The 24,507-nt window shown below is 40.2% G+C and overlaps 1 protein-coding gene across 1 annotated transcript; it reads right to left on the bottom strand.

Annotated features, from left to right (window-relative positions):
• Positions 1-1,636: 1,636 nt before the first annotated feature.
• On the bottom strand, positions 1,637-24,507 carry CLTRN (collectrin, amino acid transport regulator). Its single transcript, XM_074605885.1, has 6 exons — positions 24,309-24,507; positions 23,864-23,922; positions 18,032-18,117; positions 11,095-11,211; positions 8,115-8,309; positions 1,637-4,004 (listed from the first exon to the last, which is right to left on the bottom strand). The coding sequence occupies exons 1-6, from the start codon at positions 24,373-24,375 to the stop codon at positions 3,848-3,850; spliced, it is 681 nt and encodes a 226-aa protein (XP_074461986.1). The 5' UTR covers positions 24,376-24,507; the 3' UTR covers positions 1,637-3,847.

Below are 24,507 nucleotides of genomic sequence, written 5' to 3'. Positions count from 1 at the left end.
TTCCCTCAAAATGCAGAACAGAGGTGTCCCTTTACGAGGGCATAGCCAGCAAAGGGCTCTCTGTGAAGGTCAATGTAACAGAAGCAAATGTCGTACCTGGACAGACAAATAGGAGCATACGGTCTACAAGCGGCCCATGAGGTCAGCCCTCTGGGCTCTTCAGCAGCAGCAGAGCCCTGGGGGAATGCTGGGTCCAGTTGTGAGTACCAGACTTCAAGGTGGGCTGATAGAGAGACGTTTAGGGGTGAGTGCCACAGACAAGACTCTCTCAAGATTTTGTGCATTGTCCTGGAAGAGAAGAGGCAAACGCTGATGTGACAGAACAAGCTTCAGTCTAGTTTTCTCCAACACAGAGTAAGCATCAGCTTGCAGGACAGAGTGGTCAGCTTTCCTAAATGCAAGTGGCAGAATGGCTCAAGTAAGGACTTCAGCATCTGCCCACACTTTGCAATCTTTCCTAAATGAATATTGATAAACAAGGACTACTAATTTCATTCACAAAACCAGCCTCTGGCCAGTACAATGCCGAAGGTTGCACACAGCAAATGGTTGTGTCACGACCAACGCGGTCCCTAATTTAAGGAGGGCCCTGCGGAGTTCCTGACTTTCTCCAGCCCTCCAAATGTGTAGCTAATAATGGACATCATAAACGACTTACTCCTGCATGATTTGTGCTCATTCTAAGCTAGACATCAATTCTCTCTCTCAAGTAAGCTGAACAGAACTGTAGTGTCCTTCCTGAAACGTCGACTCGCTGGGGATGTGGAGCTAGCAATAAGCATTGCAGATTTTCTTCAAACAGAACTTCTCTGGCTTTATTCCTTCACTTAATTGAATTTTCTTTTCTCCTCTCTTTTCTCAAATGCAGCTCTTGAAAATGAAACAGTTCAGTCTCAGGCACACCATGTTCCTTTGTCGAAATTCATTAGCATGGCACAAATGTAACTGAAAGCAGAACCGACTCATTGTTTTAGGAAGTAGTTTACAGTATAGTCTGTATTGCTTGTAACTCACTTCCCTGTTTATTATCAGGTCGTTGGATGGCAGGTGGTTTGGGGAAAATAAACGGTGAAAGTTACATAAAACATCTGGGCCAGATCCTCAAGGGATATAAATTGTCATCGTAACATTTGCAGGCTCTGGAGGACAGGCTTTACCAAATCAAAGTGCTCTTTGTTTCCTAATACAATTCTGCTGCACAAAGAGAGAAGAACAGAGATCTATTTCTTCTGTAGCACCGTGCCCTTGATTAACCTACTTTGTGGTACCTGTTTCACTGAAAGAGCTAATGCCAACACTGACTTCAAAGCGTTGCTAAGCGTGATACCTCCCTGTTCATGTATCATTTGCTCCTCTCAAGCCATCTTCTGTCAGCAGAAAGGATGTATGCTCCGGGTGAATCCCATATCATCATTAGCGGAAAAGACGCCAAATTGCTGTAAAGTAATTATGCGTCTAAAAGGTGAGCTGGGAGGAAGGCGGTGATTAAATACTTAGCACCAGAGTCAGCCCACATCACATAATGTTTTGTTCAGAGGCTTTCAGTCTATTTTCAAATTGCTGGCCAGTGCCATGGGCTGAATTGAACCGTCGCTCAGGCCCCAAGAAGTATGCTCAGATATGCTTGGCCCTTTTTCATATCACGTGAATTTTATTTCGGTATCATATACCACAATACAGGATAACAGTAAATCTTAATTGATAGCTCGAGGTTGCTCTTGCACCGCCAAGATATTCTCACCAAAATCCTTCACAGGTTCTGGCAGAGGTGCTGCAGTTACGGCCATCCATTGTGGTCACACTGCAGTGTAGCTATCTGTCATACGACGAATGTGAAAAGTGTGAAGGTTTAGAAACGATGGGATCTGCATTACCTCAATAACACTCTGCCTGAGTGAAAGACCTTGGAGCAATGACTGAAGATGCAATAATAACACCGTACTCTATAAACGATCTTAAGCACTGGTAACCTTAATCTTTGACATTCTTGTCAGAAATACATCTCCAAGTTGTGGATGGCAATTTTGAAGCACTGAGATATTATCACTAATAACTGACTTTATTAATCCTTTTACAGAATGGAGCAGCGCACCCCCTGGGACACGGAGAAGATGCAGCCTTTGTCCAGAGGGACCCATCAGCAGGATGTCAAAGACAACCATGACAGATGAGACCAAGTGAGGCAAATGATCAGTGAGTTCCATAGTTTTATTTTGCATTTAGCCCTTCTCTCCCCGCCTCCTCTAGCCTTCCCTCGCTCAGCTTCTTCCCTTCTTGCTGCTTCCCCTTCTCCTCCCCATTCCTCCTCTTCTGCTCACCCCGTTCCCAAGAGCCAGCGCTGAGTCAAATGGGCAGCCAAAGGTGCTCAAAACAGCCAAAATGCTGAAGAATTTGTACTTTGGGAGACAAGAAACCTTTGTATCCTTCAGAACACTGGATTGTCCTTTACAAGCAGCTTTTACCCTGTTTTACCCCGTTCCTGTTGGTGAGGAGTCTGAGGGAATAACCCTCATAAGTAAATGGGTTTTCTAATATTGCCTCCAAACATGACACTGGAAACAGGATGGCTAATGGTCAAATCCTGCCTCCAGTAACGTGGGCAGCTATTTGGTGACTGCAGATATCATTTGCTTCAACACACTTCCATTCTCTGTGTACAGTTACCCACACATACAACTCCCCTCTACTGGGGCCCAGTTCTGAAATCAGTCAGAATTTTATCACTGATTTAAATGGGAATGCGATTAGGGCACAGATAGCGCAGTCTCTATGTATGGTGGACTCCAAAGTAATCCAACAATGCAGTTCAGGGTCTGGCACCATTTGATGCCCTCAACTCCCAGCCACGCAAAAAGGAAACACAGAACTGAATGGTCTTTGCCAACTTACCACCACCTACACGTTCTCCTCCAGGTCAGGTGCACCAAGGCCAGCAGCTGGTGTTTCAAGCACCGAGTCTTTCAAAAGCTATCCAGCTGTCACATGAAGGTTCATCTGACCCCGGGTTGGCTATGTGTTGGATATCTACTCTAGTTTTATTATTTAAAAATGTAAGATTTTTTCAAAGAGCTGTGAAATGGCCTCATAGATTTATTGAGAGCTGGGCCACTAAGCAGAGACTGCACCTTTGGAAAATCTGCCCTTTGTTGCAACTTTTAATTTCAACAAATTTCAAACTTTTGCAACTTTTGATTTCCAGGTCATGTAATCTGTGACTTTAACTGCTAAGTGAAAAACACTTTAAGCACCAGATCTTTGCTAGCCCTAAAGCCATAGATGACCCAGATGCTTTTTAACTTGCTCTTATGGAGGCTGCCAAAGCTTGCTTTTTTTTTTCCTCAATAAATGAAAACTTTCATGCACTGATCACTATTCCATCCAAAGGCTTACTGCATATCAGCAAACAGAATTTTACATTTTACAGAGAAACTTTTGCATATGGCTTGAAAGAAAGCCCAGCAAGAATTGACAATGATAGATGATCTCCCCCGTGACATGCAGGAATAATGCCGTTTCACATTCACCTCAGGGAAAAACAAGCAATGGACATATTTAAATAATCATTAAAATTAAATGTCTGACACAAGGCAGGTTTCACCCCTGTTCTGCCACACATCTTCTGGAAATCTTTAATGGATATAATCTGAGGTCTTCTCATTTGCTTTGCTCATGAACAAAAGCTTTGCAATGGAGGTTCGAGTGGATGTGTTATCAGCAAAAGGTTCTCTCGAGGGAAATTAAGTGAAAGGACATTTTTCTTGTCTTCATGCTTGACATTCAGGAGTAGTGACGAGATAAGGTAGACACAGGAGTCTTTCAAAAAACACCAGATAGCAATGGCAGCATTTCATAAGGACGTGAACCGTTCATCATCTGCTGCAAAGACTCCATTAACGTGGCCTGCTTTTAAATCCAGCGCTTCGCAAGGACTGCCATTTTCTACTGTTACTGTCACTTCGCCTTTCTCTTCTAAATTTTCTCTCTCTGTTGACTCTTTGTTCTTTCTAAAAACAAGAAAGAGAAAATCATCTTATTCTGTTGACCTGCAGCACTCCACCACGATTCCACAGACAGAAAACTGGACATTTAGACAGAAATTTATCATAGGTTATATTCTGAAAGGCATAAAACAGCGCACCTCTTTGCTGTTGCAAATATACCACGGAAGGTGGGAGGCCCACAAATTGGAAGCCCTTATTAGTGGTCTGAGATCAGGATTGGGAATCAGAAAACCTAGAGTAATCATGTCATAAGTATGTTATAAATATTACTTAACCTCCTTATTCTGTAAAATGACTGGTGGTTGCAGAAGGAAAAGCTGTTGTAAAAAAAAAAATGGACAAAATCTCTAAATCGGTTTTCGCTTTACATGAGGCAGGACTGCACTAAACACCTAATCTGGCCCTGTTATGCATGTCATAGATTTCACCCCATGATGTGGACAAATTAAAACATACATTTTAGAAACAGATCAACTTTAGACTATACACTCCAAATCTGGAGACTTGAATGCCCTCACACTCCTTGATGATCTTCTCCAGAAGTTAGGTACTCTTAATGCTGCAAATCTGCATTTTTAGCTCAAACTTCATTAACAGCCACCTTCCTATCCAGTACTTTATATTTTTGTTTTCTAGATCAAGCAATTGCACGGCTTTCACTTTTCCAGGCTTCAGTTCTCATCAAAAGCATATTAAAATAGTTGCTGAATAAAATTACCAAAAAATACAACCACAAGAAGATGTAATGCAGAAATACCAGTCAACATGTCGTGCTGTTCCTTTAACTCCAGATTTATTCTGACCTTAAGATCTACTAGTTCATAGTTGAAAAACCTGCTGTACTTTACAGCCTGCAGCATCAGCGGTTTCAGAGGATAAGAAACTCAAAGGTCAGCTCCACTGCTTCTTCCTATCCCACAACATATACTGTAACAATCTGACTCAGGACAATCGTAACAACCTGACTCAGTATAACTGCTAATAACAGCGATATTAACAATAATAAAAGTTTATTGGCCTTTGGGAGATTCTTGGCATTACAGACTTGCTATAAATAAATGGGGGGGAGGGTGGTAGTGGACACCTCTGACCTCTGGCTGCTGTATCTGCTCTTACAGCGATAAAAGGAGCATTCTTTAATACAAAAACTGGGGGCAGAACATAAAAGAAGATACTAAGACACAGGTTCAAAAGAAATGTGAGGAGTAGGAGATGTGTGGAACTCACTGACACAGGAATTCAGAGAAGCTAAAAATTTCTGTGTGTCCAAGGGGAGACTCAACAATTTAAGGGAAGAGAAAACATCGTGGGTTACCCAATACATGAAGACCAAATACAGCTTCGGAAGGTCCCCAGCTGCAAATTAGATGCTGGGAGAGTAATAGAGGGAAACACTGTGTGCGTTTATTCTGTTTTCCCGTTTTCCCAAGGCAAATGTTTATGGCCTCTGCTGCAGATGGTATTTTGGAGGGTAGGGGTAGACTTGAGCCTAGTTCAGCACAGCCAGTAGAGGATGGTTCTGCCTTGGGTACGTGCCAAATCCGTTATCGGAGAGGGAGGTGTCCTATTGCTGCAATGACAGCAGAACAAACATGAGGCTGGGAGACAGTGTGTCTGATCTGGCTCACTGTAGAGTCAAGGGCAATAATCACACAGAGCTCTTCAAGCTGCACGCAGCTGTGGCTTGGAATTTTATATGCTGGCAGGGATGCACAGTGAAGACCTAATTAAGAAAATCTTTCAGTTCAAGAAATGACGCATGAGTCTAACTCATTACTGAAACTCCATTATAGGCCAATCATGTGTTTCCCTGCCACCCTGAGTAAGAATGGCCTGAAGCACGTGCTTTTGGGCTTATCTGAACAAAGATATTTAACTGGTACTTTAAAGGCCTATAAAGACAAAATGCCAGATTTATGAGAAGTCAACACCATCCCTGGGGCCAGATTTCCAACACAGTTTACTAGGCAACAGAGCTGCCATTATGCCAGCTCTGGACAGGTTTTCAAGAAAACTCATTACTGGACATGCTGAAGTCTTTGACAACCTGGTCACATACTTCAGTGCCTGAAAAAGAGATGAGAACTTTCAAAATTCTCTTCTCTGATGTCTGGCTCTTCTTTCGAGAAGCCAAACAGCCCAGACCATCCCTTTTACCTCTCCAGTCTTTGCAACAGTAGATGGAAGAAATACATGCTTGTCCTACCCTCCCTCTCACTCCCCCGCCCCTGCCGGTAGATGCCATTGATGTGAACGGAGGGTTAGAGTTCAATCACTGATGAATCTGCTCTGAGGAAAAGCGATACGTAAAGGCAGAGTAGGCAAGCAGAGGCAGAAGTGAAAAGGAGCAAACAACTAAAAGGACAACAAGAGCATGAGACAGAGAGGATGCCAAGTGACTGTAGGCAGGCAGCAACAAGCCATATTACTGGTAATATGACAATAAGAGCATGTAGTTTACGCCATATTGAAGGGAACTGCTCAAGCTCAGCTGAGTTATTTTGAAAACAGAGGGGGGAAAATGCTGTCTTTCAGTCTGATATGAAGAACTATGAAGAAATTAGAAGAATTAAGAAGAAATAAAAGATTATTTTAGATAGAAAAATCATAGCTATTTAGCATATTTTATTTATATTACATTTATTTGAAATGTTCAAAGACCCCCTTTAAGTTAGGCACTATATAGACACACAGAGCCACGAAACTACACAGAGGGCAGGTATGGGCTCCAGGTAGCAACATTGTTCTCCAGTTTTACAGGAGAGTTTGCCTAGCTTCAGGGGATAAAATAACTCAGCCCATACCACATGGAAGGTTGTGACAGGGCTTAAACTACTCACAGAACCTAAGTACCTACCCAGGCTTTCCCCAACAGCATCTCTCATTTATTGTTTGTTGAATTTTTTTTTGGAAAACAGAAAGGGTTTTTGCAAATTCATGCAACTCTTCTGAATGCAAAATGTAACTGAAGAGATTCTGACTACACTACTAAGGGTTGTCTATGAGAAGCACTTATCCTTCACAGTAAGTATTGTTTTTCTCAGGTCTTTGAACATTGTTCTTCAAGGTGATAAGGAGGCAGAAAGGAAAAGTCTCTGCAACATACCACTTTTCATATATTAATCCCTTATTCTGATATATTTGCAGATGCAGTCTACCATACAGTCAACAACTTTAAAATTATCTAGTTATCAGCAGAAATCTACCCTTTTTAAGTTCTTCTGCTGATCCTGTACGACTGTTGCTGAAGTCCTAATTTTGTGTTAACGTAACCCCCATGGCAGCCTAAAGCATGGCAGCAGCTGAACTTCTGTGGCAGAATCTCAGCTCAGCTGAGAAATTTCTACCCCTTATGGCAGAACCAAAACTCCACATACTCACTGTCTTGCTCCAACATGCTCACACTAGGGAAGCACGAAGAGCCTTCCCTTTTTCACCAGTGACACCCCAGGGCAGAAACTGAAAGGAAAAGAGAGTATCTCTCTCCTACCCTGCTGACAAACAGCAAACTCCTAGGCTCATGGGGAGATCTGGTCATGAACTGTGAAGGGCTGGGTATTTTGGACTCATCAAGTCAATGGTAGGTGAGACCGTGCACCACCATTCCACTGAGCAGGCCCTCTTAAGCCATACATTAATCATTATTGTGTCCTCTACTGAGGCTTCTCAAACTGCAGCAGCAAATTTTTTTTAGCCCCGCCAGCTTTTGACACAGGAAGAGACACAGTCACTGCCAGCCTTCTCCCTCTTGGTAGCTATTTGAGTAATCTGTGAGAGGAGGCTCACCTGTGGCACATTAAACCTTGAGAAGAATGACAGCAAATCTCCTTGTAAAGCTATCATCTCTAGATACGTGGCTTGTAGGATCGTATTCTTATACTTATTTCCTCATTACAGCCCAGCATTACTAAGATACACTATACTTCACAGTTGAAAATTTTAATCCCTTTCCTCAGTAAAGGACACATGGGTTTTCTTTACCTCTGGAGGGAGGGGGCGGGTAGGGCACAGCTATAATTTCTCTGAGGCTGATCTGGAAAGCAAAACCACCCCAGCTGACTTAACTTGCCAGTCAGTATTCAGTGAAAACAGAAGTAAGGCTAAGCCGCTTACTTCTTGCGTTGCTGAATCCCTGCAACAATGAGGAAAACAATTGCAGCCACAATGAGACAAAGAACAACACCAAATACGATAAGCCAGACAGGTGTGGATGGTTCAACAGGAGGTGATAAAGTTGAGGTTATCTTCAGGAACTGCAGCGTTTTCTCACTCAGTAGGAATGCACTGTTGATTCTGTTCCGGTTCATCCTTCATAAAAACACAAAGATTATCACAAATCTTTATGACGGTATTCCATAAGTTAAAAAGATACAAGAAAAAAAGAAGAATTTTCATGTGTCTGCTTCAAGTCTGGCAGGGCTGAATTTGATCCAGCATGATGTTGGTAGGATTACAGAGACCTTCACTTTTAACATAGACCTTGTCAGTAATCCATAGACACCCATAGACAGGGTTTTGAACACCAGACTTATGTATGTATTTATCTGAAAAAGTAGAAATATAGATGAGACCTAAAGTACATACAGTATTAGCATTTATTTCTGGTTTGGACCATGGGCCAAAGACATAGCAGGTTGTAATCTGTAAGGGTGGCTGTGTTGTCTTGCTCATGCAGCATTCAAGATTAGCATGGGAGTGGCAGATCTACCCTGCAATGCTCAGAGGATTTACTTATCAGTGCCCCTTGGCTCCTCAAACTGAACCATCCTGCATGCTAAGGGCCGGTACATCTGCTCTCGCTGCTATAGATTTTCGTAGGTCCATGAGGCACAGGATACAAGATGGTCCAGAAGAATCCAACCCTATTGCCAACATGCCTTTCTTCCCTGCAGGATGCAGCTAAAGGGATTTGTACTTTGCACATTTTTTCCGTTAGATAAACTGTAAGTCTGAGAAATACGCTTTTTCACATGAGTAGGACAAGTACTATCCTTTAATGGATATCTTCAGCCACATTCACTACTTCTAAGCATTTGCAGGTATTTCTGGATCTGAGTCTATGCAGCCTTAAGAGGTTTTAGCAGTATCTTTCATTAGCTTTTCCAAAATGTTAACATTTTTTGAGAAAATGTGTTTCATGTATTGGTCTTGAGAGCTTCTTTTCGATTGCAGTTGTATGATTTACAGCAGCTCTTTCTTGTATACAATTCAATTTATTTACCATAGAGCAAGCATTTCCTAAGAACAGATATATGGGAACTAGAGGTGAAATTCTGCAAATTTCTTTTCTTGGAAATCATAACGTTTGACTGTCCCTTAAACAGGAAGTTCTTAGCCTTAATGGAAAGCTAGGATTCCTGGAGAGGACTGAAAGCCATTGCATATGATAAGACTCATAATACAGTAAGCCGTCTTTGATTTAGAAAAGATTTTCATCCTTATGATGATGAAAGGATCATTGTGAACAGCTGAAATAAGCATTGTTCACCCTCATCTAACGGCTAGAGTTACAGAATTATGTGCTGAACCACATGCAGGCAACTACAGGTGCATTTCATATTTGTATATGCATAAATATATCTTGTGTATACTTATGCAAGATCTTGGGTCTCATACAGAGCTCTGAGAAGATTTACCTTCCTCTTTGTTCTTACTTTGTAGAGAATCTCATACAATAAAATTCTGGTCCATGAGTAGCGTTCTTATGTGCTACTGCAGTATGAAGAATTAGAATAATGGTTTAGCATGGAAGCCTGCAATCAGAAATGGCTGAATAAAAAGTATTGTAGTTTTATAGACCATTTTATTTTCTGTTTCTAAGTTAGGCAGGAATTAAAACTTTTCATAAATAGCATATTCTTTATTGGGTGACAGACAACAGTTAAAAAAACAAACATACTATAATAGCATCCAATTTCTGTGGCAAACAGGGCACATAAAAGACTTAAATAAATCAGCTTATGCTACTGAAGGTATCAAAGAATAACAGAAATGCAAAAACCCTGCATTCCAGCACTCTTACAGAGAGCTTCAGTGAATAAATAATCTGCTTCCTCCACTAATGCTATGAAGCTATTGTTTGGTGTCTCTGTAGGAAATAGTTTAATCTGCTCATAAGCTTAAAAGTTAATCTTTCCAAAAGAACGCATACTCATTCATCAGGAATTAGGTATTACACCTCCATAGAGATAACATGAATTTTCAAGACAAAGTACAGAATGCCTGAAAACAAAGAGGTCTGTTTTCCACTCCGTGCTCGAGAAATGTACATGCGTTATGCTGCTTGTGGGAGTCATCCCTATAAACCCCTTATGTAGGTTTGGTGAACTATTGAAGTGAGATTACCCATTTTTTCTTTTTCCCCTCTTCAGCTCCACACTCTTGCTTTTATTGTCTACAGAATGCAATATTTAGTAGAAAGCAAACTGATCTGTACCACATGGTACTTTGTACAAGCAATGCTCAGCTAAGATATTGACTGGCATTCTAGACAGAGCTGGTATGAAAAGAATGTGAGTATAAGGTTGTTTAAGCCAAGCTGGGACACAGCCAGCTCTGCTCATGAAGAGTTCACACGAGCTCTTCTCATGTGAAAACTGACTTCTAAATTAAGTCAGATAAGAAGCACCGAAAGGGAGCCTATGGTCATTAGTCCAGGTATGGATGTGCATGTGGCACACAAAGTTAAATGATATAAATCCCACCCAGAAAGTGTGCAATTCTGTCATCTGAGAGAGAAGATTCTCTCACTGGGAAATGTAGCAGCTGGATAAGAGCAGTGTATGTGCCACAGACTGTACAGCAAATTACAGGTAGGGCTCTGGAAAGGGACTCTATTTCTTCTGAGGCTCCAGCGTTAAGAGTAAGACTCCTTCGGAGGTTATAATCCCAAGGCTCACATGCTTTGCATTCTGTGGGACTGTTAAAAATCCTTCTAACCTCACATGCATGAAAGAGTACTGACCCCTTGGTGTTGTAACAACTTGGATTAGTTCATCCTTAAAGAGGCAGAGTGCTCATTTATACAAGCCCCAGGGAGAGAAAGCATCCTCAATCAGCAAGGAAGAAAAGGTTGCAGAAGCAGTGACTGTACCTGATGGCTGCCTCTACCTCACTTCCAGGAACAGTTGTCACATTTTTGGAAGAATCTGTGACCACAAACCAAAATGACACCCGATCTGTCACATTGCAGAGCAGCACATTGGAAATTCTGCAGATAATTAAAACAAAAATCATCATCAAAGAAGCACGGAAGGAATAATTGACATATTTTAGATTTTCTTCAAGTATTGCTTTCGTCTAAAGAGGGGAAAAGTCTTACTTTTAAAAAAAGTTAACAGTTAATGCTCAAAGAAGAAATACCGCTTACAGCATTTCCCATTTTCCAATATGATAAAAAAGAAAAAAAGCTTATTGAGACCAAACTTGAGTCTTCAAACAAATTTCTGAATCTATTACAAACTTGCATGGTCTTGACATTCTTTTAGTATAATCAAATGGAAAAATACATATTTGCATCTTAATCATCAGGGCTGTGACAAAGGCCATATAATAGGGCAAAGTCATTGGTGAACTAAGAATTTTGGTTTTCACAGCTAATACCACAGGAACAAAGCATGGGAGATTCCCCACATGATTTTCAAGTGAGTGCCTTCCTTCTACAGGATATATTTGTTGGAGGGAAGAGCAATGAAATTGATGTTATTCTTTTTGACATCTTTGTTCACAGAGTCAGGCACTGAGTGGAGGCAACAGGCTAAATTTAGACATTTTACTGGCACCAGCCTATGCCCTTTAGCTTATGCTATGACAAATACTTATCTGTTTTAAAAGAAGATTGCTCAGCTTTATGTGAAGTTAATACTGGAAGGGCACAGGCACGCAGATTCTCATGGCATACTATGTAAAAACTGTGCAAATGTCCTTTAAATTCCTTTTTTTCAGATTCTTACAAATTTGTTTTCTACCACTAATACTAGTAAATGGTGGAACAATCATTAGAAAAACCTCGTGGAATTACATCATCATGAGTATTCAAACTAAATAAGTGAAGGCTAATACATTAATATCAACAGTGAATGAGGGAAGACAGTGCCCCTGTGTTCTTCTATCTGTTCCTAGTTTATTCACGCAACTAAGAAACAAACCAGGCAAACTTGTGTAACATACAGGAATTGTACAAGGTGACATTTATTACAGCATGGCAAGAAACACAGCATGTATCATAAAAGGACAGTCAAAGCCATTATGAATTCAATGACAGATAACTAGAGAGATAAAAACAGGAAAAAAATATTTAGTTCTATATCATTAATAAACAACCCAAAGAATTTTGCTCAGGATTCAGATTTATTGGCCGTATCCAAGCAGCGAGCAGATATTCTGAAAGTCCAGAACCAAGAATTAGGATCATTTTTATTTCCAGGGAGCAGCCTGGACTTGGTTCACCTTTGCATGAGGTCTACCTGGCCACAAACACACCACAGCTGCCCTTTCTTGACAGACCCTGCTTGGGATGATCAGTCTTCAGACACTACCTGCTGTTCTGGAGAAGGAAACCCCGCTGTGAGCCAGCAAAGAAGAATGCAGTTCCTCTTTTAATCAACTACAGTCATGTCTGTAATGCTCATTACTAACTAGTATAATTGGTTTTAAAGTTTGGCCTGCCCACCATCAAAACGCAAGTTTTAACATCTCTTTTCCCACCTCTGCTCTTTCTCCTCTCTCTCCGGGTGACAGGTCTCCGGCTGCAAGCCATCTCCCCTGCCACAGAGCTCTGTTTTGTAGTGCCATCTGCTGGCTAATTACAAACATAATTAAATAACCTCTACGGCGGCCTGAGAAGCAGGAAGCATGAGGTAGGAAGGAATGTAAGGGAGCCAAAATTACCGATGAATGTGTAGTCTCCATCCCACTTTTAAAGTGGGACAGGTATTGGCTTGATCACAGCAGTTCATTATGGATATTCTGCAGAAATATTTTACTTACTGCTGAAAGCTTTTTTTGGAGGTGGTATTTTGGATGCCTCGAGTAGTGCAACCTTCCATTTTACGGAGAAGGTAAATATTCCTTAGACACGTGCAGTAAAATGGAAAGCAATGATTTTGCAGAGCTGAAATATCCACTTTTACCTCTCTGAAACAATGTCAGTTTTGCAAATACAGAATTTTTATGGATAAAAGAGGAAAGCCATCCTCTGGAATTTGAAAAGATGTTCACATCAGTTTGCTGGCAACAGTCAAAAGATGAAAGCAGATTTATTCCTTGCAAAACAAAAGCAAAGCACAAAATTTAGAGGGCGGGGGAGGGGAAGAGTCTACTTTTGGCTGGTGGCTGACAAATTCTTGCTGACTTCACAGAATATCTAAAATTGTATCTGCAGAGAAAGTTTTCCATGAGGAGAATTTATAACCATAGGACCTAAATCTTCATGCTTCTGCAGTTCTTAAAGCTGGAATTTCTGTGGCACAATCAAAAACTGGTCCAGCTAGAAAATCTGTGTTCATGTTGCCCTACGGATGTTCTCAAAATGGGGTGAGCGTGGGAAGTCCAATCCCCAAAGAGAAAAATAAATTTGATAGACAAAGACTGTCAGAACACCCTGACTTTCTCATTCAGAGACTCAGAGACTCTTCAGCCTGGGGTCTTCCCTACAGTGTCAAGGGCTTTCAACTTGAGATAGGGCAGTCAGTCATCATTTGGGGCAGCATTTCTCTTTCTCTAGAACAAACAGTACTGAATGTGTCAGGTAGCAAGGCTCACAGTAGGATATGTAAATTTTGCCTTCTTCCTGCTCCTTGTTGTGTCTAAAATCCTTGCTCAATTTTAAGCACCCAAAACTTGGCTTCACTGCCACTTTTTCATCAGTGGAATCTGAATGCTGTAAATCCTTCCAGTCTCCAAAGAGAATAATACTGCTCACGAGAAGTTCAAAGGGGATTGAGTAAACACCAAAACAAACTGGTTCAACAAACAACAGTGCAATTTCTCTACAGCAGATAGGCTTTTTTTCCTATGCTATTTGTATGTAGGTTTGATTCACAGCATGCAGAAGCATTAAAAAAAATATACCTTTACACTCTTTAGATTTCAGAAACCTGACTTCTTCATGCACTATGCTAATTAAGTGTATTTGTAAACAAATATCGGACATCTTATTTCCTCAGAAAGTGACAGACCTTTGTCATGGGGATAAGGCGGCTGTTGTCAGAACAACAAGATCCTGGTCCTGGCCTTATGGCACCATGGCAAAAGTCCAAAATTGCAAGTGAACACCAGTGAGTAGAGGGCAGGAAACCCTGATGGTTCCTTGGCCTGAAACACCATCATTGTTCCTTATGGAGATTTAAACGATTGTTTAGGGGTAAGAAAGAGCTTCCAGAGACTCAAAGGGAGCTGGGTGCCTACAGCAGCCATTAGCTTGTGGGAGAACCACGGCCCCAAGTCCCAAGCACCTATCTCTAGCTCCCCCAAAAGCATCAGACCTCTTCCAACCTAGTGCTGCACAGCTGCTCCTGCAAAGGGATGTTATTTTCTTCCTTTTTGTGAGCAGCAGCCATGGGATCACCTTGATATAACAGCTTTAACTCTAGAAGCTTATTTTGTTGTTCTAAATGGTCACAATATTTTTAGTATCAAAATAGCATGTTTTAGGAAGATGGATAACGTTGATTAATTTTTTCTGGTCTGATTTTTTTTCTGGTCTGATTAATTTTTCCTCTGGTTGAGGAAAACTGCAGCTTTTTTTATCTAGAAATGGGGAGATGTACCAAAAGTAGATTCTGTCACTTGAATGAAAGTAAATGTGATGACATTCTTTCTGCTCTAAAGATTAACTAGTCTCAGGCCCAAAAGAGATGCATATTATTTCAAATGAGTCACAGATTAGAGAAACCAGGGTTACTAACACAGACTACAAACAATCATTTTTTAACACTGAGAGATCGAAGGTTGGCTTACGTAGTTCATGAATGTATGTATTGAGAAAGTCCGTATGTAGAGCAGGAAATAAAGGATTTTTATTTCTCCACCAAAAAAGAAGTATTTATTTTATCTGTATTAATTACTATTGAGTAATTTGATGGATTGTGTCTTTCACATAAATTTTCAAGTTTCACATAAACTTGAAAATTTGACAAGCCTTTCAAACATTAAACACAGCTCCATGGTTTATTAAATTTTAGTTTAGAAATTAACTTCAGAGAACTTGAGATGTAATGTGCAATCCTGTCCATTCTGTGTTAGGTCACTCAGTGGACACACAAGTGCAACAACAGCATCAACTGCAGCACATTCAAACGCTTGTCATTACAGCCTGGCTTTCACTCAGCTTCAGAAATCTAACAAAAGCTGACTTTGACTCTCAAAAATGGTGGCACAGGCTGCAACAATGGTTATGCTGATCCACCAGACAAATTATCAGGGCCTGATCCAGCTTGCTGAAGTTAATGGCATTTGGTCTCATGTGGGAGTTAGTTGTGGCTGTGAGTTACTGCAGGGCTGCGAGTGTGTTAGAAATTAACGGGATGTTAAAGGGGAGGTTTGTCGCATCCTGGTTATGGCCCTGTGCAGAATTTATAGCCTGGAAGAACCAGCATTTGGTTATGTAAAATACTGGTGAATTTTTCATAAGCCTTTATTTTGACAAAAATCTTTAATTAACCAGATGCAAAATTTGCATAACTTTAGATGCTACCAGAATGCAGTCACAAGCAATTTGTTTGTTCTTTTATGACAGAATAATTGATCATTGATCTTTTACAGGTCCTGATGAAAATATGTTGGCCTTTAACTGTAAAAGCTCCCATAGCATAATGTAATTTATTTGCCACAAGCTCTTGCTTCTGTCTCCCTCTTCACCACACTGCGAGCCCCTGCCACTATCCTTACCAGTTATGCGACAGTGCTGCTCCTGTGTGCACGGCATGCTGCTGTACCCTTTGTACCCTCTAGGATGCCGAGTGCTCCCACACCTCCATACCCGTTGCAGAGGAGATGGAGATGGACCTCACTCCTTCCTCTGTACCCAGTTCCTTCCAGCTGACAGCCACGAGGGTGGGGAAAGGAGTGCATTATTCCCAGGACTTCTAGCAGGATGGAGGCTTTCATAGCTTTCCTGCTCCTGTGTAACAAGCGGGTTATTTGGGGTGTATCGGGAGATTCATCTAGCTCTCCCTCACTGAACACGGACTCCGAGGTACCCTGGGATTTGGGAGAGATCTACGGATAGGAAGCTCCTCATCCGGTTGCCTAGTAAGTTGTACCAGATCTCAGAGCTGCAGAGCTGTACTTCAGCTGACATCCCCATCTACACGTGACCCCAAAGGTATCTAGAACTCCTAGATCAGTCATACCTCCAAGGTACACCCCAATAAGTTATACCCCATAAGGAAGTCCTATACCATCTTAAAAAGAGGGAAAGACGCCCACACCTAGCTGTTTCCAAATATTACACTGACTTCTCCTTTGACAAACACAGTAGCAGGAAATTATTGATGTGTCCAACCCCACCTCCGAACTGGAGTAACACTGACATTATGAAATTTGTCCACAGGAAAAATTGTCTTGGTAGGAAACTGAATTAAGTGAGCATGAATTTGATGATTTCCCAGACCGGATAGAGATAACTTCCATTAAAACTCCTTTCATACGGGTTTGATTTTTTCCCATTTCTGCACCAAGCTTTCTAATATTAGTTGAGTCTGCAGAAAGCAATGGTGCTTGAAGAGAAAAAAAGATCACTGGCTTCTGACACAGGTTTTTTGCTGTGTGAAAGCACCATGACTTTGAAGGAAGAGAATAATTTTTAAAAAGGACCTGGAACTAAAATAGGTATACAAAAACGAACATTTATAGATCAGATACTGGATGAAAACTCTGCTAATTTGAAAACCTGAAAAAAAGCCCTGCATAATCACCTTTAATTAGCTTGTATGCTGAACTCATATTTTGTAAGTCTCATTTTAATTGTGTGCAGTAGCATACTTGTCTGGTTTTGTTAAGTTTGGTGTAATGGCTCTCTTGCTCAAAGGCGACAACTTCTGAGGGACAAAAATGAAAGAGCAAGGAACAAAACACTCCTGTTACATGGAGGGGAAAATCACCTTCTATTTAAGAGAAAGTGCGGCAGCCACAATAACCATCATGTGACTAAAGTGAACTAATATCTTTGCAAATATGGAATATGCTTCATCTGATGCAATGACAGCTTGAAGCAGTTTTTTTGAAAGTAAATTGAGAACCTTATCCTCATTAGCCTACCAGAACCATAAATCTTTCCTTTAAGATTGCAAAACAATGAAAAAATAATAGGCCTATAGAAATACACTTACAAGGTTTCTCATTTAAGAAAGATAAGAACATACTGAAAATACAGTTTGCTAAATGGTCTGTCCAATCTGGTATCTAATTTCATAAGTAGCAAGGATCAGAAGCCTGAGAAGAATATTCAATACCTCAGGGTAGACTTAATCCCAAAACCAATTAAAGGCTGATTTATGTCTGAACTGCAACATCTGAAACTTCTTGATGCTAGGTAACTCAACCACTGCACTATTGGGGATAGATACACCCAGCAGAACACAGCGCTAGCAGAGCTATCCACCTTCCAGTTCTCAGAGTCAGCTCATCTTCAGCATACTGCTGAAGCTGCGCTCTAAGAAAACGTGCACCAAAGCTGCTTATTCAAGGATCTGTACCGCATTTCTTGACCTTGCTAATGTGTGCCTTTGTCTCCTCCCAGTATGGCCTCCAGAAGGTATCGTGTCAGATTCTGCTAGAGTGAACTGGCACAATCTCTCTGAGATCCACAGCTGTGTCACTTCACATCAACAGGGATATTGGTCCAAAGATTGAATACTGCTTGCTTAAGACAGAGAGAGTATGATCTATCTGGTGTTTAACAAATATGCTGGAATGGTCTGTTTTTAGAAGCTGTGTATAATGATTTCTACAGTTCAGTACAGCAGAGAACAGGCCACCACATGCAACATTGTTAATACGTATAAAGGCAAATCAGAGTAGATGCTTACTGAGTTGTGCTCTTCCTGGAATATTTTCTCATTGCAAAAGCCACCATTGCTTTGAAGAGGTACTCTTCATTGGCATCCCAGGTATACTGTAAAGGAAGATGGAAAATAATCAGTTTCAGCAGTAGTGCTGACAGTACTGAGAACGAAAGGAGTCACTGAACTTGAAATGCTATATTGATCAAGAAAATGAATAAATTCTCTGGTTGTGTTACAAAAAGAAATTCATGACCATTATTTAGCGTGCACAAAGGACCTTTTTCTAACAGTTGTTATAAAGCGCAATATAAAGTACAAAGAATGTTTCCAAAAACTGAATGAACTGAATGTTTCTGAAAGCCGACCAAACTGGAGATGCAAAGTTCCTTGTACCAAAGACTAGGCATATTACTAGAATTCTCCACACACAGCGGCACCCATGGCCTTGCCTCTTTTGCTGGATAAGCCCTGTTAAAGTAGGAGGTTTAAATTCACTCTCAAAGACCATTTGGCTCTGCCCAAAAAAAAAAAAAAAAAAAAGCTAATGTTGAAGGTAGTCTCTGGGAGTTGGATGTCAGGACACCAGGAAATAAAATGAGATTATGGCCTTATTGCTGCACATCATCCTTGCAACCAGAAGACAGACTCAACTATAGTATGGATTACTGCATCGCAAGTGAGATGAAAGAAAACAGCATCCTTACTACTTCAATAAGAAGGAAAATGCAGGCTCCAAAACCTGTTCTCTGTTGTCTTGATGAAAAATCATGCTTCCATAATTTCAGTTTTCTGAGATAGCTTCACTAGGTTCCCCTGGGCTTTCATTCATGTATGCAATTCTAATGACCTGTAAGAACTGCACCTATTACATTTTCATAACAAGAGACATGACTGAGGCATACTGATTGAATTTCCCCTTTCATCAGATCACAAAGATTAATAGTTTCTTGGAATTATATTAATGGAGGTTAGAGGCAGCTTTCTTCAGTCAATCAGAACACAAATCTAATCTTTAACTTTCAGCATTAAAAAAATCCGCACTGTAATCATCCAAACGAGAAACCCAATGATGTGGATACTTAACCCTGTTGACAACTTGGACCTACTTTCTCATGGGCCTTTATAACACATTCAAAAACCACCAATGTACATCAAAAAACAGTAAACAGCATAGAAAATGCCAAATCTTAATTCTATTTTTTAAATTCTGATTTTGGATACATGGAGCTGCAACCTCTCTGCAGAAAGAAGGAATACAACTTCCAGGCATCATTTTGCTCTGACATCCTGTGGACTGGGAATGTAAACAGGGAAGGCGGCAGTCATTTAAAGGGCAGAATGTTGTACTGATCATATTTATCATCCCTAGAAAAATGATGAGTTGTGAAATAGGCTCTCTGAGATGCACCAGGACAGGGACAACAAAGCTGAGCAATACAGAACTTGAGTAGCATTAAAATCCAGATGCAGTGCTGAGAATCTGGGTTCTGACTCACCACTCTTGCCTTGTGAATGAAGGAAGGTGTAAGCATACTGTGATAATGCGTGCCAGTCTGGGAACTTAAACTGGAAAAAAAAAAAAAAAAGAGAGACTCTTTGAAAAGAAATTATAAAAGCCTGTATTTTGATCCCACTGCACTGACGAAAACATGACAGTAATGACAACAACCAGTACTAAAAGAAAAAGAGATCATGTAGTAGAGGAATTAATATAAATGAGAGCCATAAAACTATTTATCGTAATTTTAAAGACATCTGTATTTAAACCACAGAGCACAATTAGCAGCACTAAAAGGCAAGATCTTCCTTTTTCTGTGTGTAGTACTATTGACTAAATCCCTACGTGCCATCTGCAGTCTTTGAGAACAGGTCCAAAAGGACACAAAAAAATCATTTGTTATCCAGTGGATTAAACCAGCTGAAGAGATAATGTAATCTGTTGTCTTGAAAATGGATAATGATGAAGTACACTCCATTTCATGCTTACATGGACACAAATGCAATGCAGCACTACCAAGTATATATACTTATTTATGTTTAGTGCAGTACATGTATATGCGCAATTTATCAATATCAAGTATTTAGTTTTTATAAATAATGAAGTAGCCTAGAGCTTCTTTAAGTCAGAGTAACAAAAAGGGTATCTCAAAACAGGGAAAATAATTTGTAATGAGGAACTCCAGCCCCAGCTGAAAGAGTAAGCACTTTAAAAAAGACAGATAAACCAAAAGCTCAGCAGAAATGGGGGAGGAGACCTGCAGAGAAAGCTCAGCAGAAATCAGAGGTCTGCTTGAGTGAGAGGAAGATGCTGCAGTCAACCTTCTGGGCAGAAGGGCAAGAAGCTCCAAGAAAACTGATCAGACAGGAGGTAGAGGAGATGGCTGTGAGCTCCATATAAACAAGAACCTCTGTACATGACTGCACGCAGGGATATGCAGGGGGAGGCAACATAATGAGGAGAAAAAGTACAGCAAGAATACCTTTAAGCTAATCAACTGTATCAACTAAAGACAAGTGGGCACAAATTGCCAGAAGCCAATTTCTAACCATAAACTTTCTCTAGTTGGAGGGATAGATGCAAAGAAACCTGAATCCTTCTACTATGGGGATAATCAGTTTCATCTTTATCCTGCCATTGCAAAGGCCTGGACCGCAGATGATGACTGAGAATGTCGCTTCTGTTCTTATGTTCCTGTGAAGTGCAGCTATTGATGCACATTTTGTGGCGCTATAGAAGAAATGTATTAAATATAATTTGCAACCACACACTATAAACATAAGATAACTCTGTTATCAATGAAACATTACATGATGGTATCAGAATTATTAACGTTTACCATCTTCTTTGCTCTAAGAAGACCTTGGCTCAGTCGAACTTGCCACCCTTTATATGTTAAGGAGGAGCGGAATTAGACACAGCTGACGGTGAACGTGAGTCTTAAGTGCCTGTTAGTGAAAGAGGAGGTTGATGAGATAATGGGTAAAAGATGATGAGCATAGATTGTCGGTGGGATGAAATGCTATAGTAGTGCTCTAAGGAAGACAAAATTTAAACTAGTAGAACAAGATTATAATACTACAAGATTGCAACCTGAGCAACCTGATCTGATTTCAGTGTTGACCTGGCTTTGAGCAGCAGGGGACTTGGGACCTCCTAAGGTCCCTTCCCTCCTGAATAGTTCTGTGTTTTAACTAGACAGCCATTCAGGCATGTGACAACATACATGCGAACACACTTCTGGGCCCCATTTGGTGGCAAAACTCCAGGTGCCTGTCAGCCTTCCTCCCCTTCATCCTTTACCATAGGAACAGCCTCACTACATGAGCCAGAAGGGAAGTGCACCTTCTACTTCACCTGGCTGCAGCCCTCATGTGCCAGCTCTTTGACTCTTACAGTTAAACTGAGTGGTGACACAGCGTTACACAGACTTCTCAGCGCACATCACTTCTGCTCACTCCCTAGCTGTCTTTGGCTCTTTTGAATTAACTCTCTACCACTCTGCTAACTCCATAATTAGGAAGCAACTAGTGACTAGCAGCTATTCCAGAAGCCACTCATAAAGGTAACACCATCCTCAGAGAGACTCATAAATCACCTTCCTTCCATTTAGGCTTACAGACACCGTGTTTCCTCCCACCGGTTAGCAAATAACGTCTCTGTCAAGTACACTCCTTATTTGCAAATAAAATGATAACCGCTAAATACTTACTGTATCTTAGCTGCTCTTGCCAGCTCCATCGTGATAAGAACTATATAAATACACTAAATGGCATTCCTTGCCAAAGTACAGCCCATCTTGTGAACAAATTAAAAAATGATGTCCTGTGTATATTAGCATGACACAAAGTAGATGGCATGCATTAAACCATGTGGAAAATATACTAACCTATTTCCTATGCCCCTGAATGTACATTGGAGTTATCCTGTCAGTCCTAGACCAAAATGCCCACAGTATAAGGGTTTTCTGTTATCATCTATCTTGAAGTGACTTGGAAATGAATGAAATGGGATTTAACATCAAAGCATCATATCAAGATATTCTAAGCTGACTGTGTCCTACGGTGATACAATGACATGTATCACCCTTTACTTTTATTTATACTTTTATTTATATATATATATAAAGTATTTATACTTTACATGTATTACCCTTTACTTTGCTAAAATAAATAAAATTAAAAAGTAAAGTGTTCCAAAGTCTTCAAGTAAAATGAATTTCAGTTTGATAGTAGTTTCAGTTTTCAAATTCAGTCATTTGCAGAGAAGGTTGCAATGGCTCTGAAAAGGAACTATTATTACCTGTGCACTTAATAAATTGTGCATTATTTGTGGGTAATTTTGTATGGTATCACACCACTTTCAACATGTTGTTCTAAAATGCTGTTCTAGATTGTCCCGTTCTTAGGGCTTTCACACACTTTGTTATATGAAATAGACTACTATCTAGCCACAAAAAACAGTAGACTCCTCAGTTATTGCTTTTTTCTTGTAACATAAAGTGACTTTAAGATTAATGATTTGTATCATACTCTTGTTGGACAAAAAATAAAAAAATCACAAATGATCAAACAAAACCCCCTTATTTTACTATAGTTGGAGTACAAAGCACTAAGAAAGAGCATTACTGGGAACTGCAATTTTCATTCTTTGATACTATTTTGAGCCAAGATTAAATCAAAATATTAGCAGTTATAATCAAGAGGAGCTTCAATAATGATTTTGACATATTTTCAGCCACAGGATTACACTATTTTTAATAAATTTTTAAACAAACCAGGCTTTCACCAAAGAGAACTGACTTCAATATGAATTTCCGCAGAAAAATACTTCAGCAAGTATCTTGAATATTTCTTCCCAATTTGCCTGGTTTTGAAGTTACCAGTGGAATTAGATCTCTGCTAATGCTAGTTTAAATTACCTGATATTTCAGGGTAATTTTAGAATGGCTTCTACAGTCATAGGGAGATTCTCTTATCTTCAATCTCTTGTAACATCTAACCTACTGCTTGTTGCTTCCCAGAGCTCCTAACGTAATCAGACACCAGATTTCCATTAGAAATGACTGTCCAAGGCATTTCATATCTAATTTTATGCTGAGCCCTGTAACACGATGCAGATTTGCTCTAAGCATTCGAAACTGCAAATGAAGTACTAGGCTCTGCCACATTTCATAACACTTTAGATCAGGAAGTACCATTCTGTCATCTAATGTCCCAAACTCTTACGTATCACAAACCTTTATTGCTCACACCAGTACTTCTACATTAAGTGCAAGGACTTGAATTAAGCCAAAGCATTTCAGTCCTCATGAGACTAGCCAGTGCACCACCCACAGAGAAGAAAGGCCACTATCCAGAGCCCTACATTAGCAGGGAATTGATGAGATATGCTTGAATGATCTCTACAGATCGTGCATGTCTGAGAGCCTGACATAAAGTCCCGTTTCATAAAGACCTAACAACCTTTTCCTGCTTCTCTTCCCAATCATGCTTGACTTTAGAATTAGCAGGCTCAAGCAGAAGTGCTTTTCCCAAAATACGGACTTAGATTTATGCAGCACCTCTCATGCATAAAGGGTAACATCTCTACTGTTTTGCCAGGAAAAAGTAAAATCTTTGACAGAAAATTATCTTTATGAAAAGGCAAGGTTTATAGTTCTCTTAAAGGATGACATTTTAAGGAGCAGGCTAGTCAAATGTCAAGAAATGGATGCCTGGATCATGACTTGAACAAGCTATTACAATTAACACTTCAGAACAAACTGCTTGTGCTGCCTTCATAAATTTTACAGTATATATTACTTCTGTTTTGACAGATATTCGGTTAGGAAGAATACGTGAAGATACTTTACTTACTGCATTATCTCCCAAAGCTGTTTTGATACTAAGCCGCACTTTGAAAGCATTCTGTGCATCTGATACAAAGAGAAAAAAGCAAACATATATTGATAGTCAGACAAAATAGGTTTTTAAATTGTTTACTTATCTGATTATTTCACAAATCACAGCTTCTAAAAGTGTCTTAACAGATTACCTAGTTAGGAGAACAGATGTTACTAGCATGAAAAATGCCACAGCCCTACAGAGTCTCGGTAACGTTTACGATGACCTCTTTGAAGTAAGTGAGATCAACTTCTGTACTTAATTTACAAACTTACAAGAAAGGGGAATGCTCAGCATTTCAATCTTCAAACTGGAAACAACCAGTTAAAATAAAAAAATGAGAAGCTGACAGCTTTGTAGGCATAAGCTTATAGCTACATTTACCTCGGGAAGGATGGGAATCATCTCCAAAACATACCTGGTTTGCAGAGCTCAGCATCAGCAACAGCAACTACAGAGAGAGTAAGCAGCAAAACCCGTAACATCCCGTCAGTGTGGAAAGGTTGAGGCAAAAAGAAGTGAGTCTCCCCTGTAAAGCACTCTTAAACTTTCTGTGACCCAGGATTAAAGCATCAGCAGCACAAGTGAGCAACTAAGTAAAAGGTTTAATAATTAAC

This window comes from Larus michahellis, chromosome 1 (assembly GCF_964199755.1).
Source record: "Larus michahellis chromosome 1, bLarMic1.1, whole genome shotgun sequence".
Classification (NCBI taxonomy): Eukaryota; Metazoa; Chordata; class Aves; order Charadriiformes; family Laridae; genus Larus; species Larus michahellis.
Note: the sequence above shows the minus strand (reverse complement) of the source record. Positions and strands in the feature narration are given on the sequence as shown.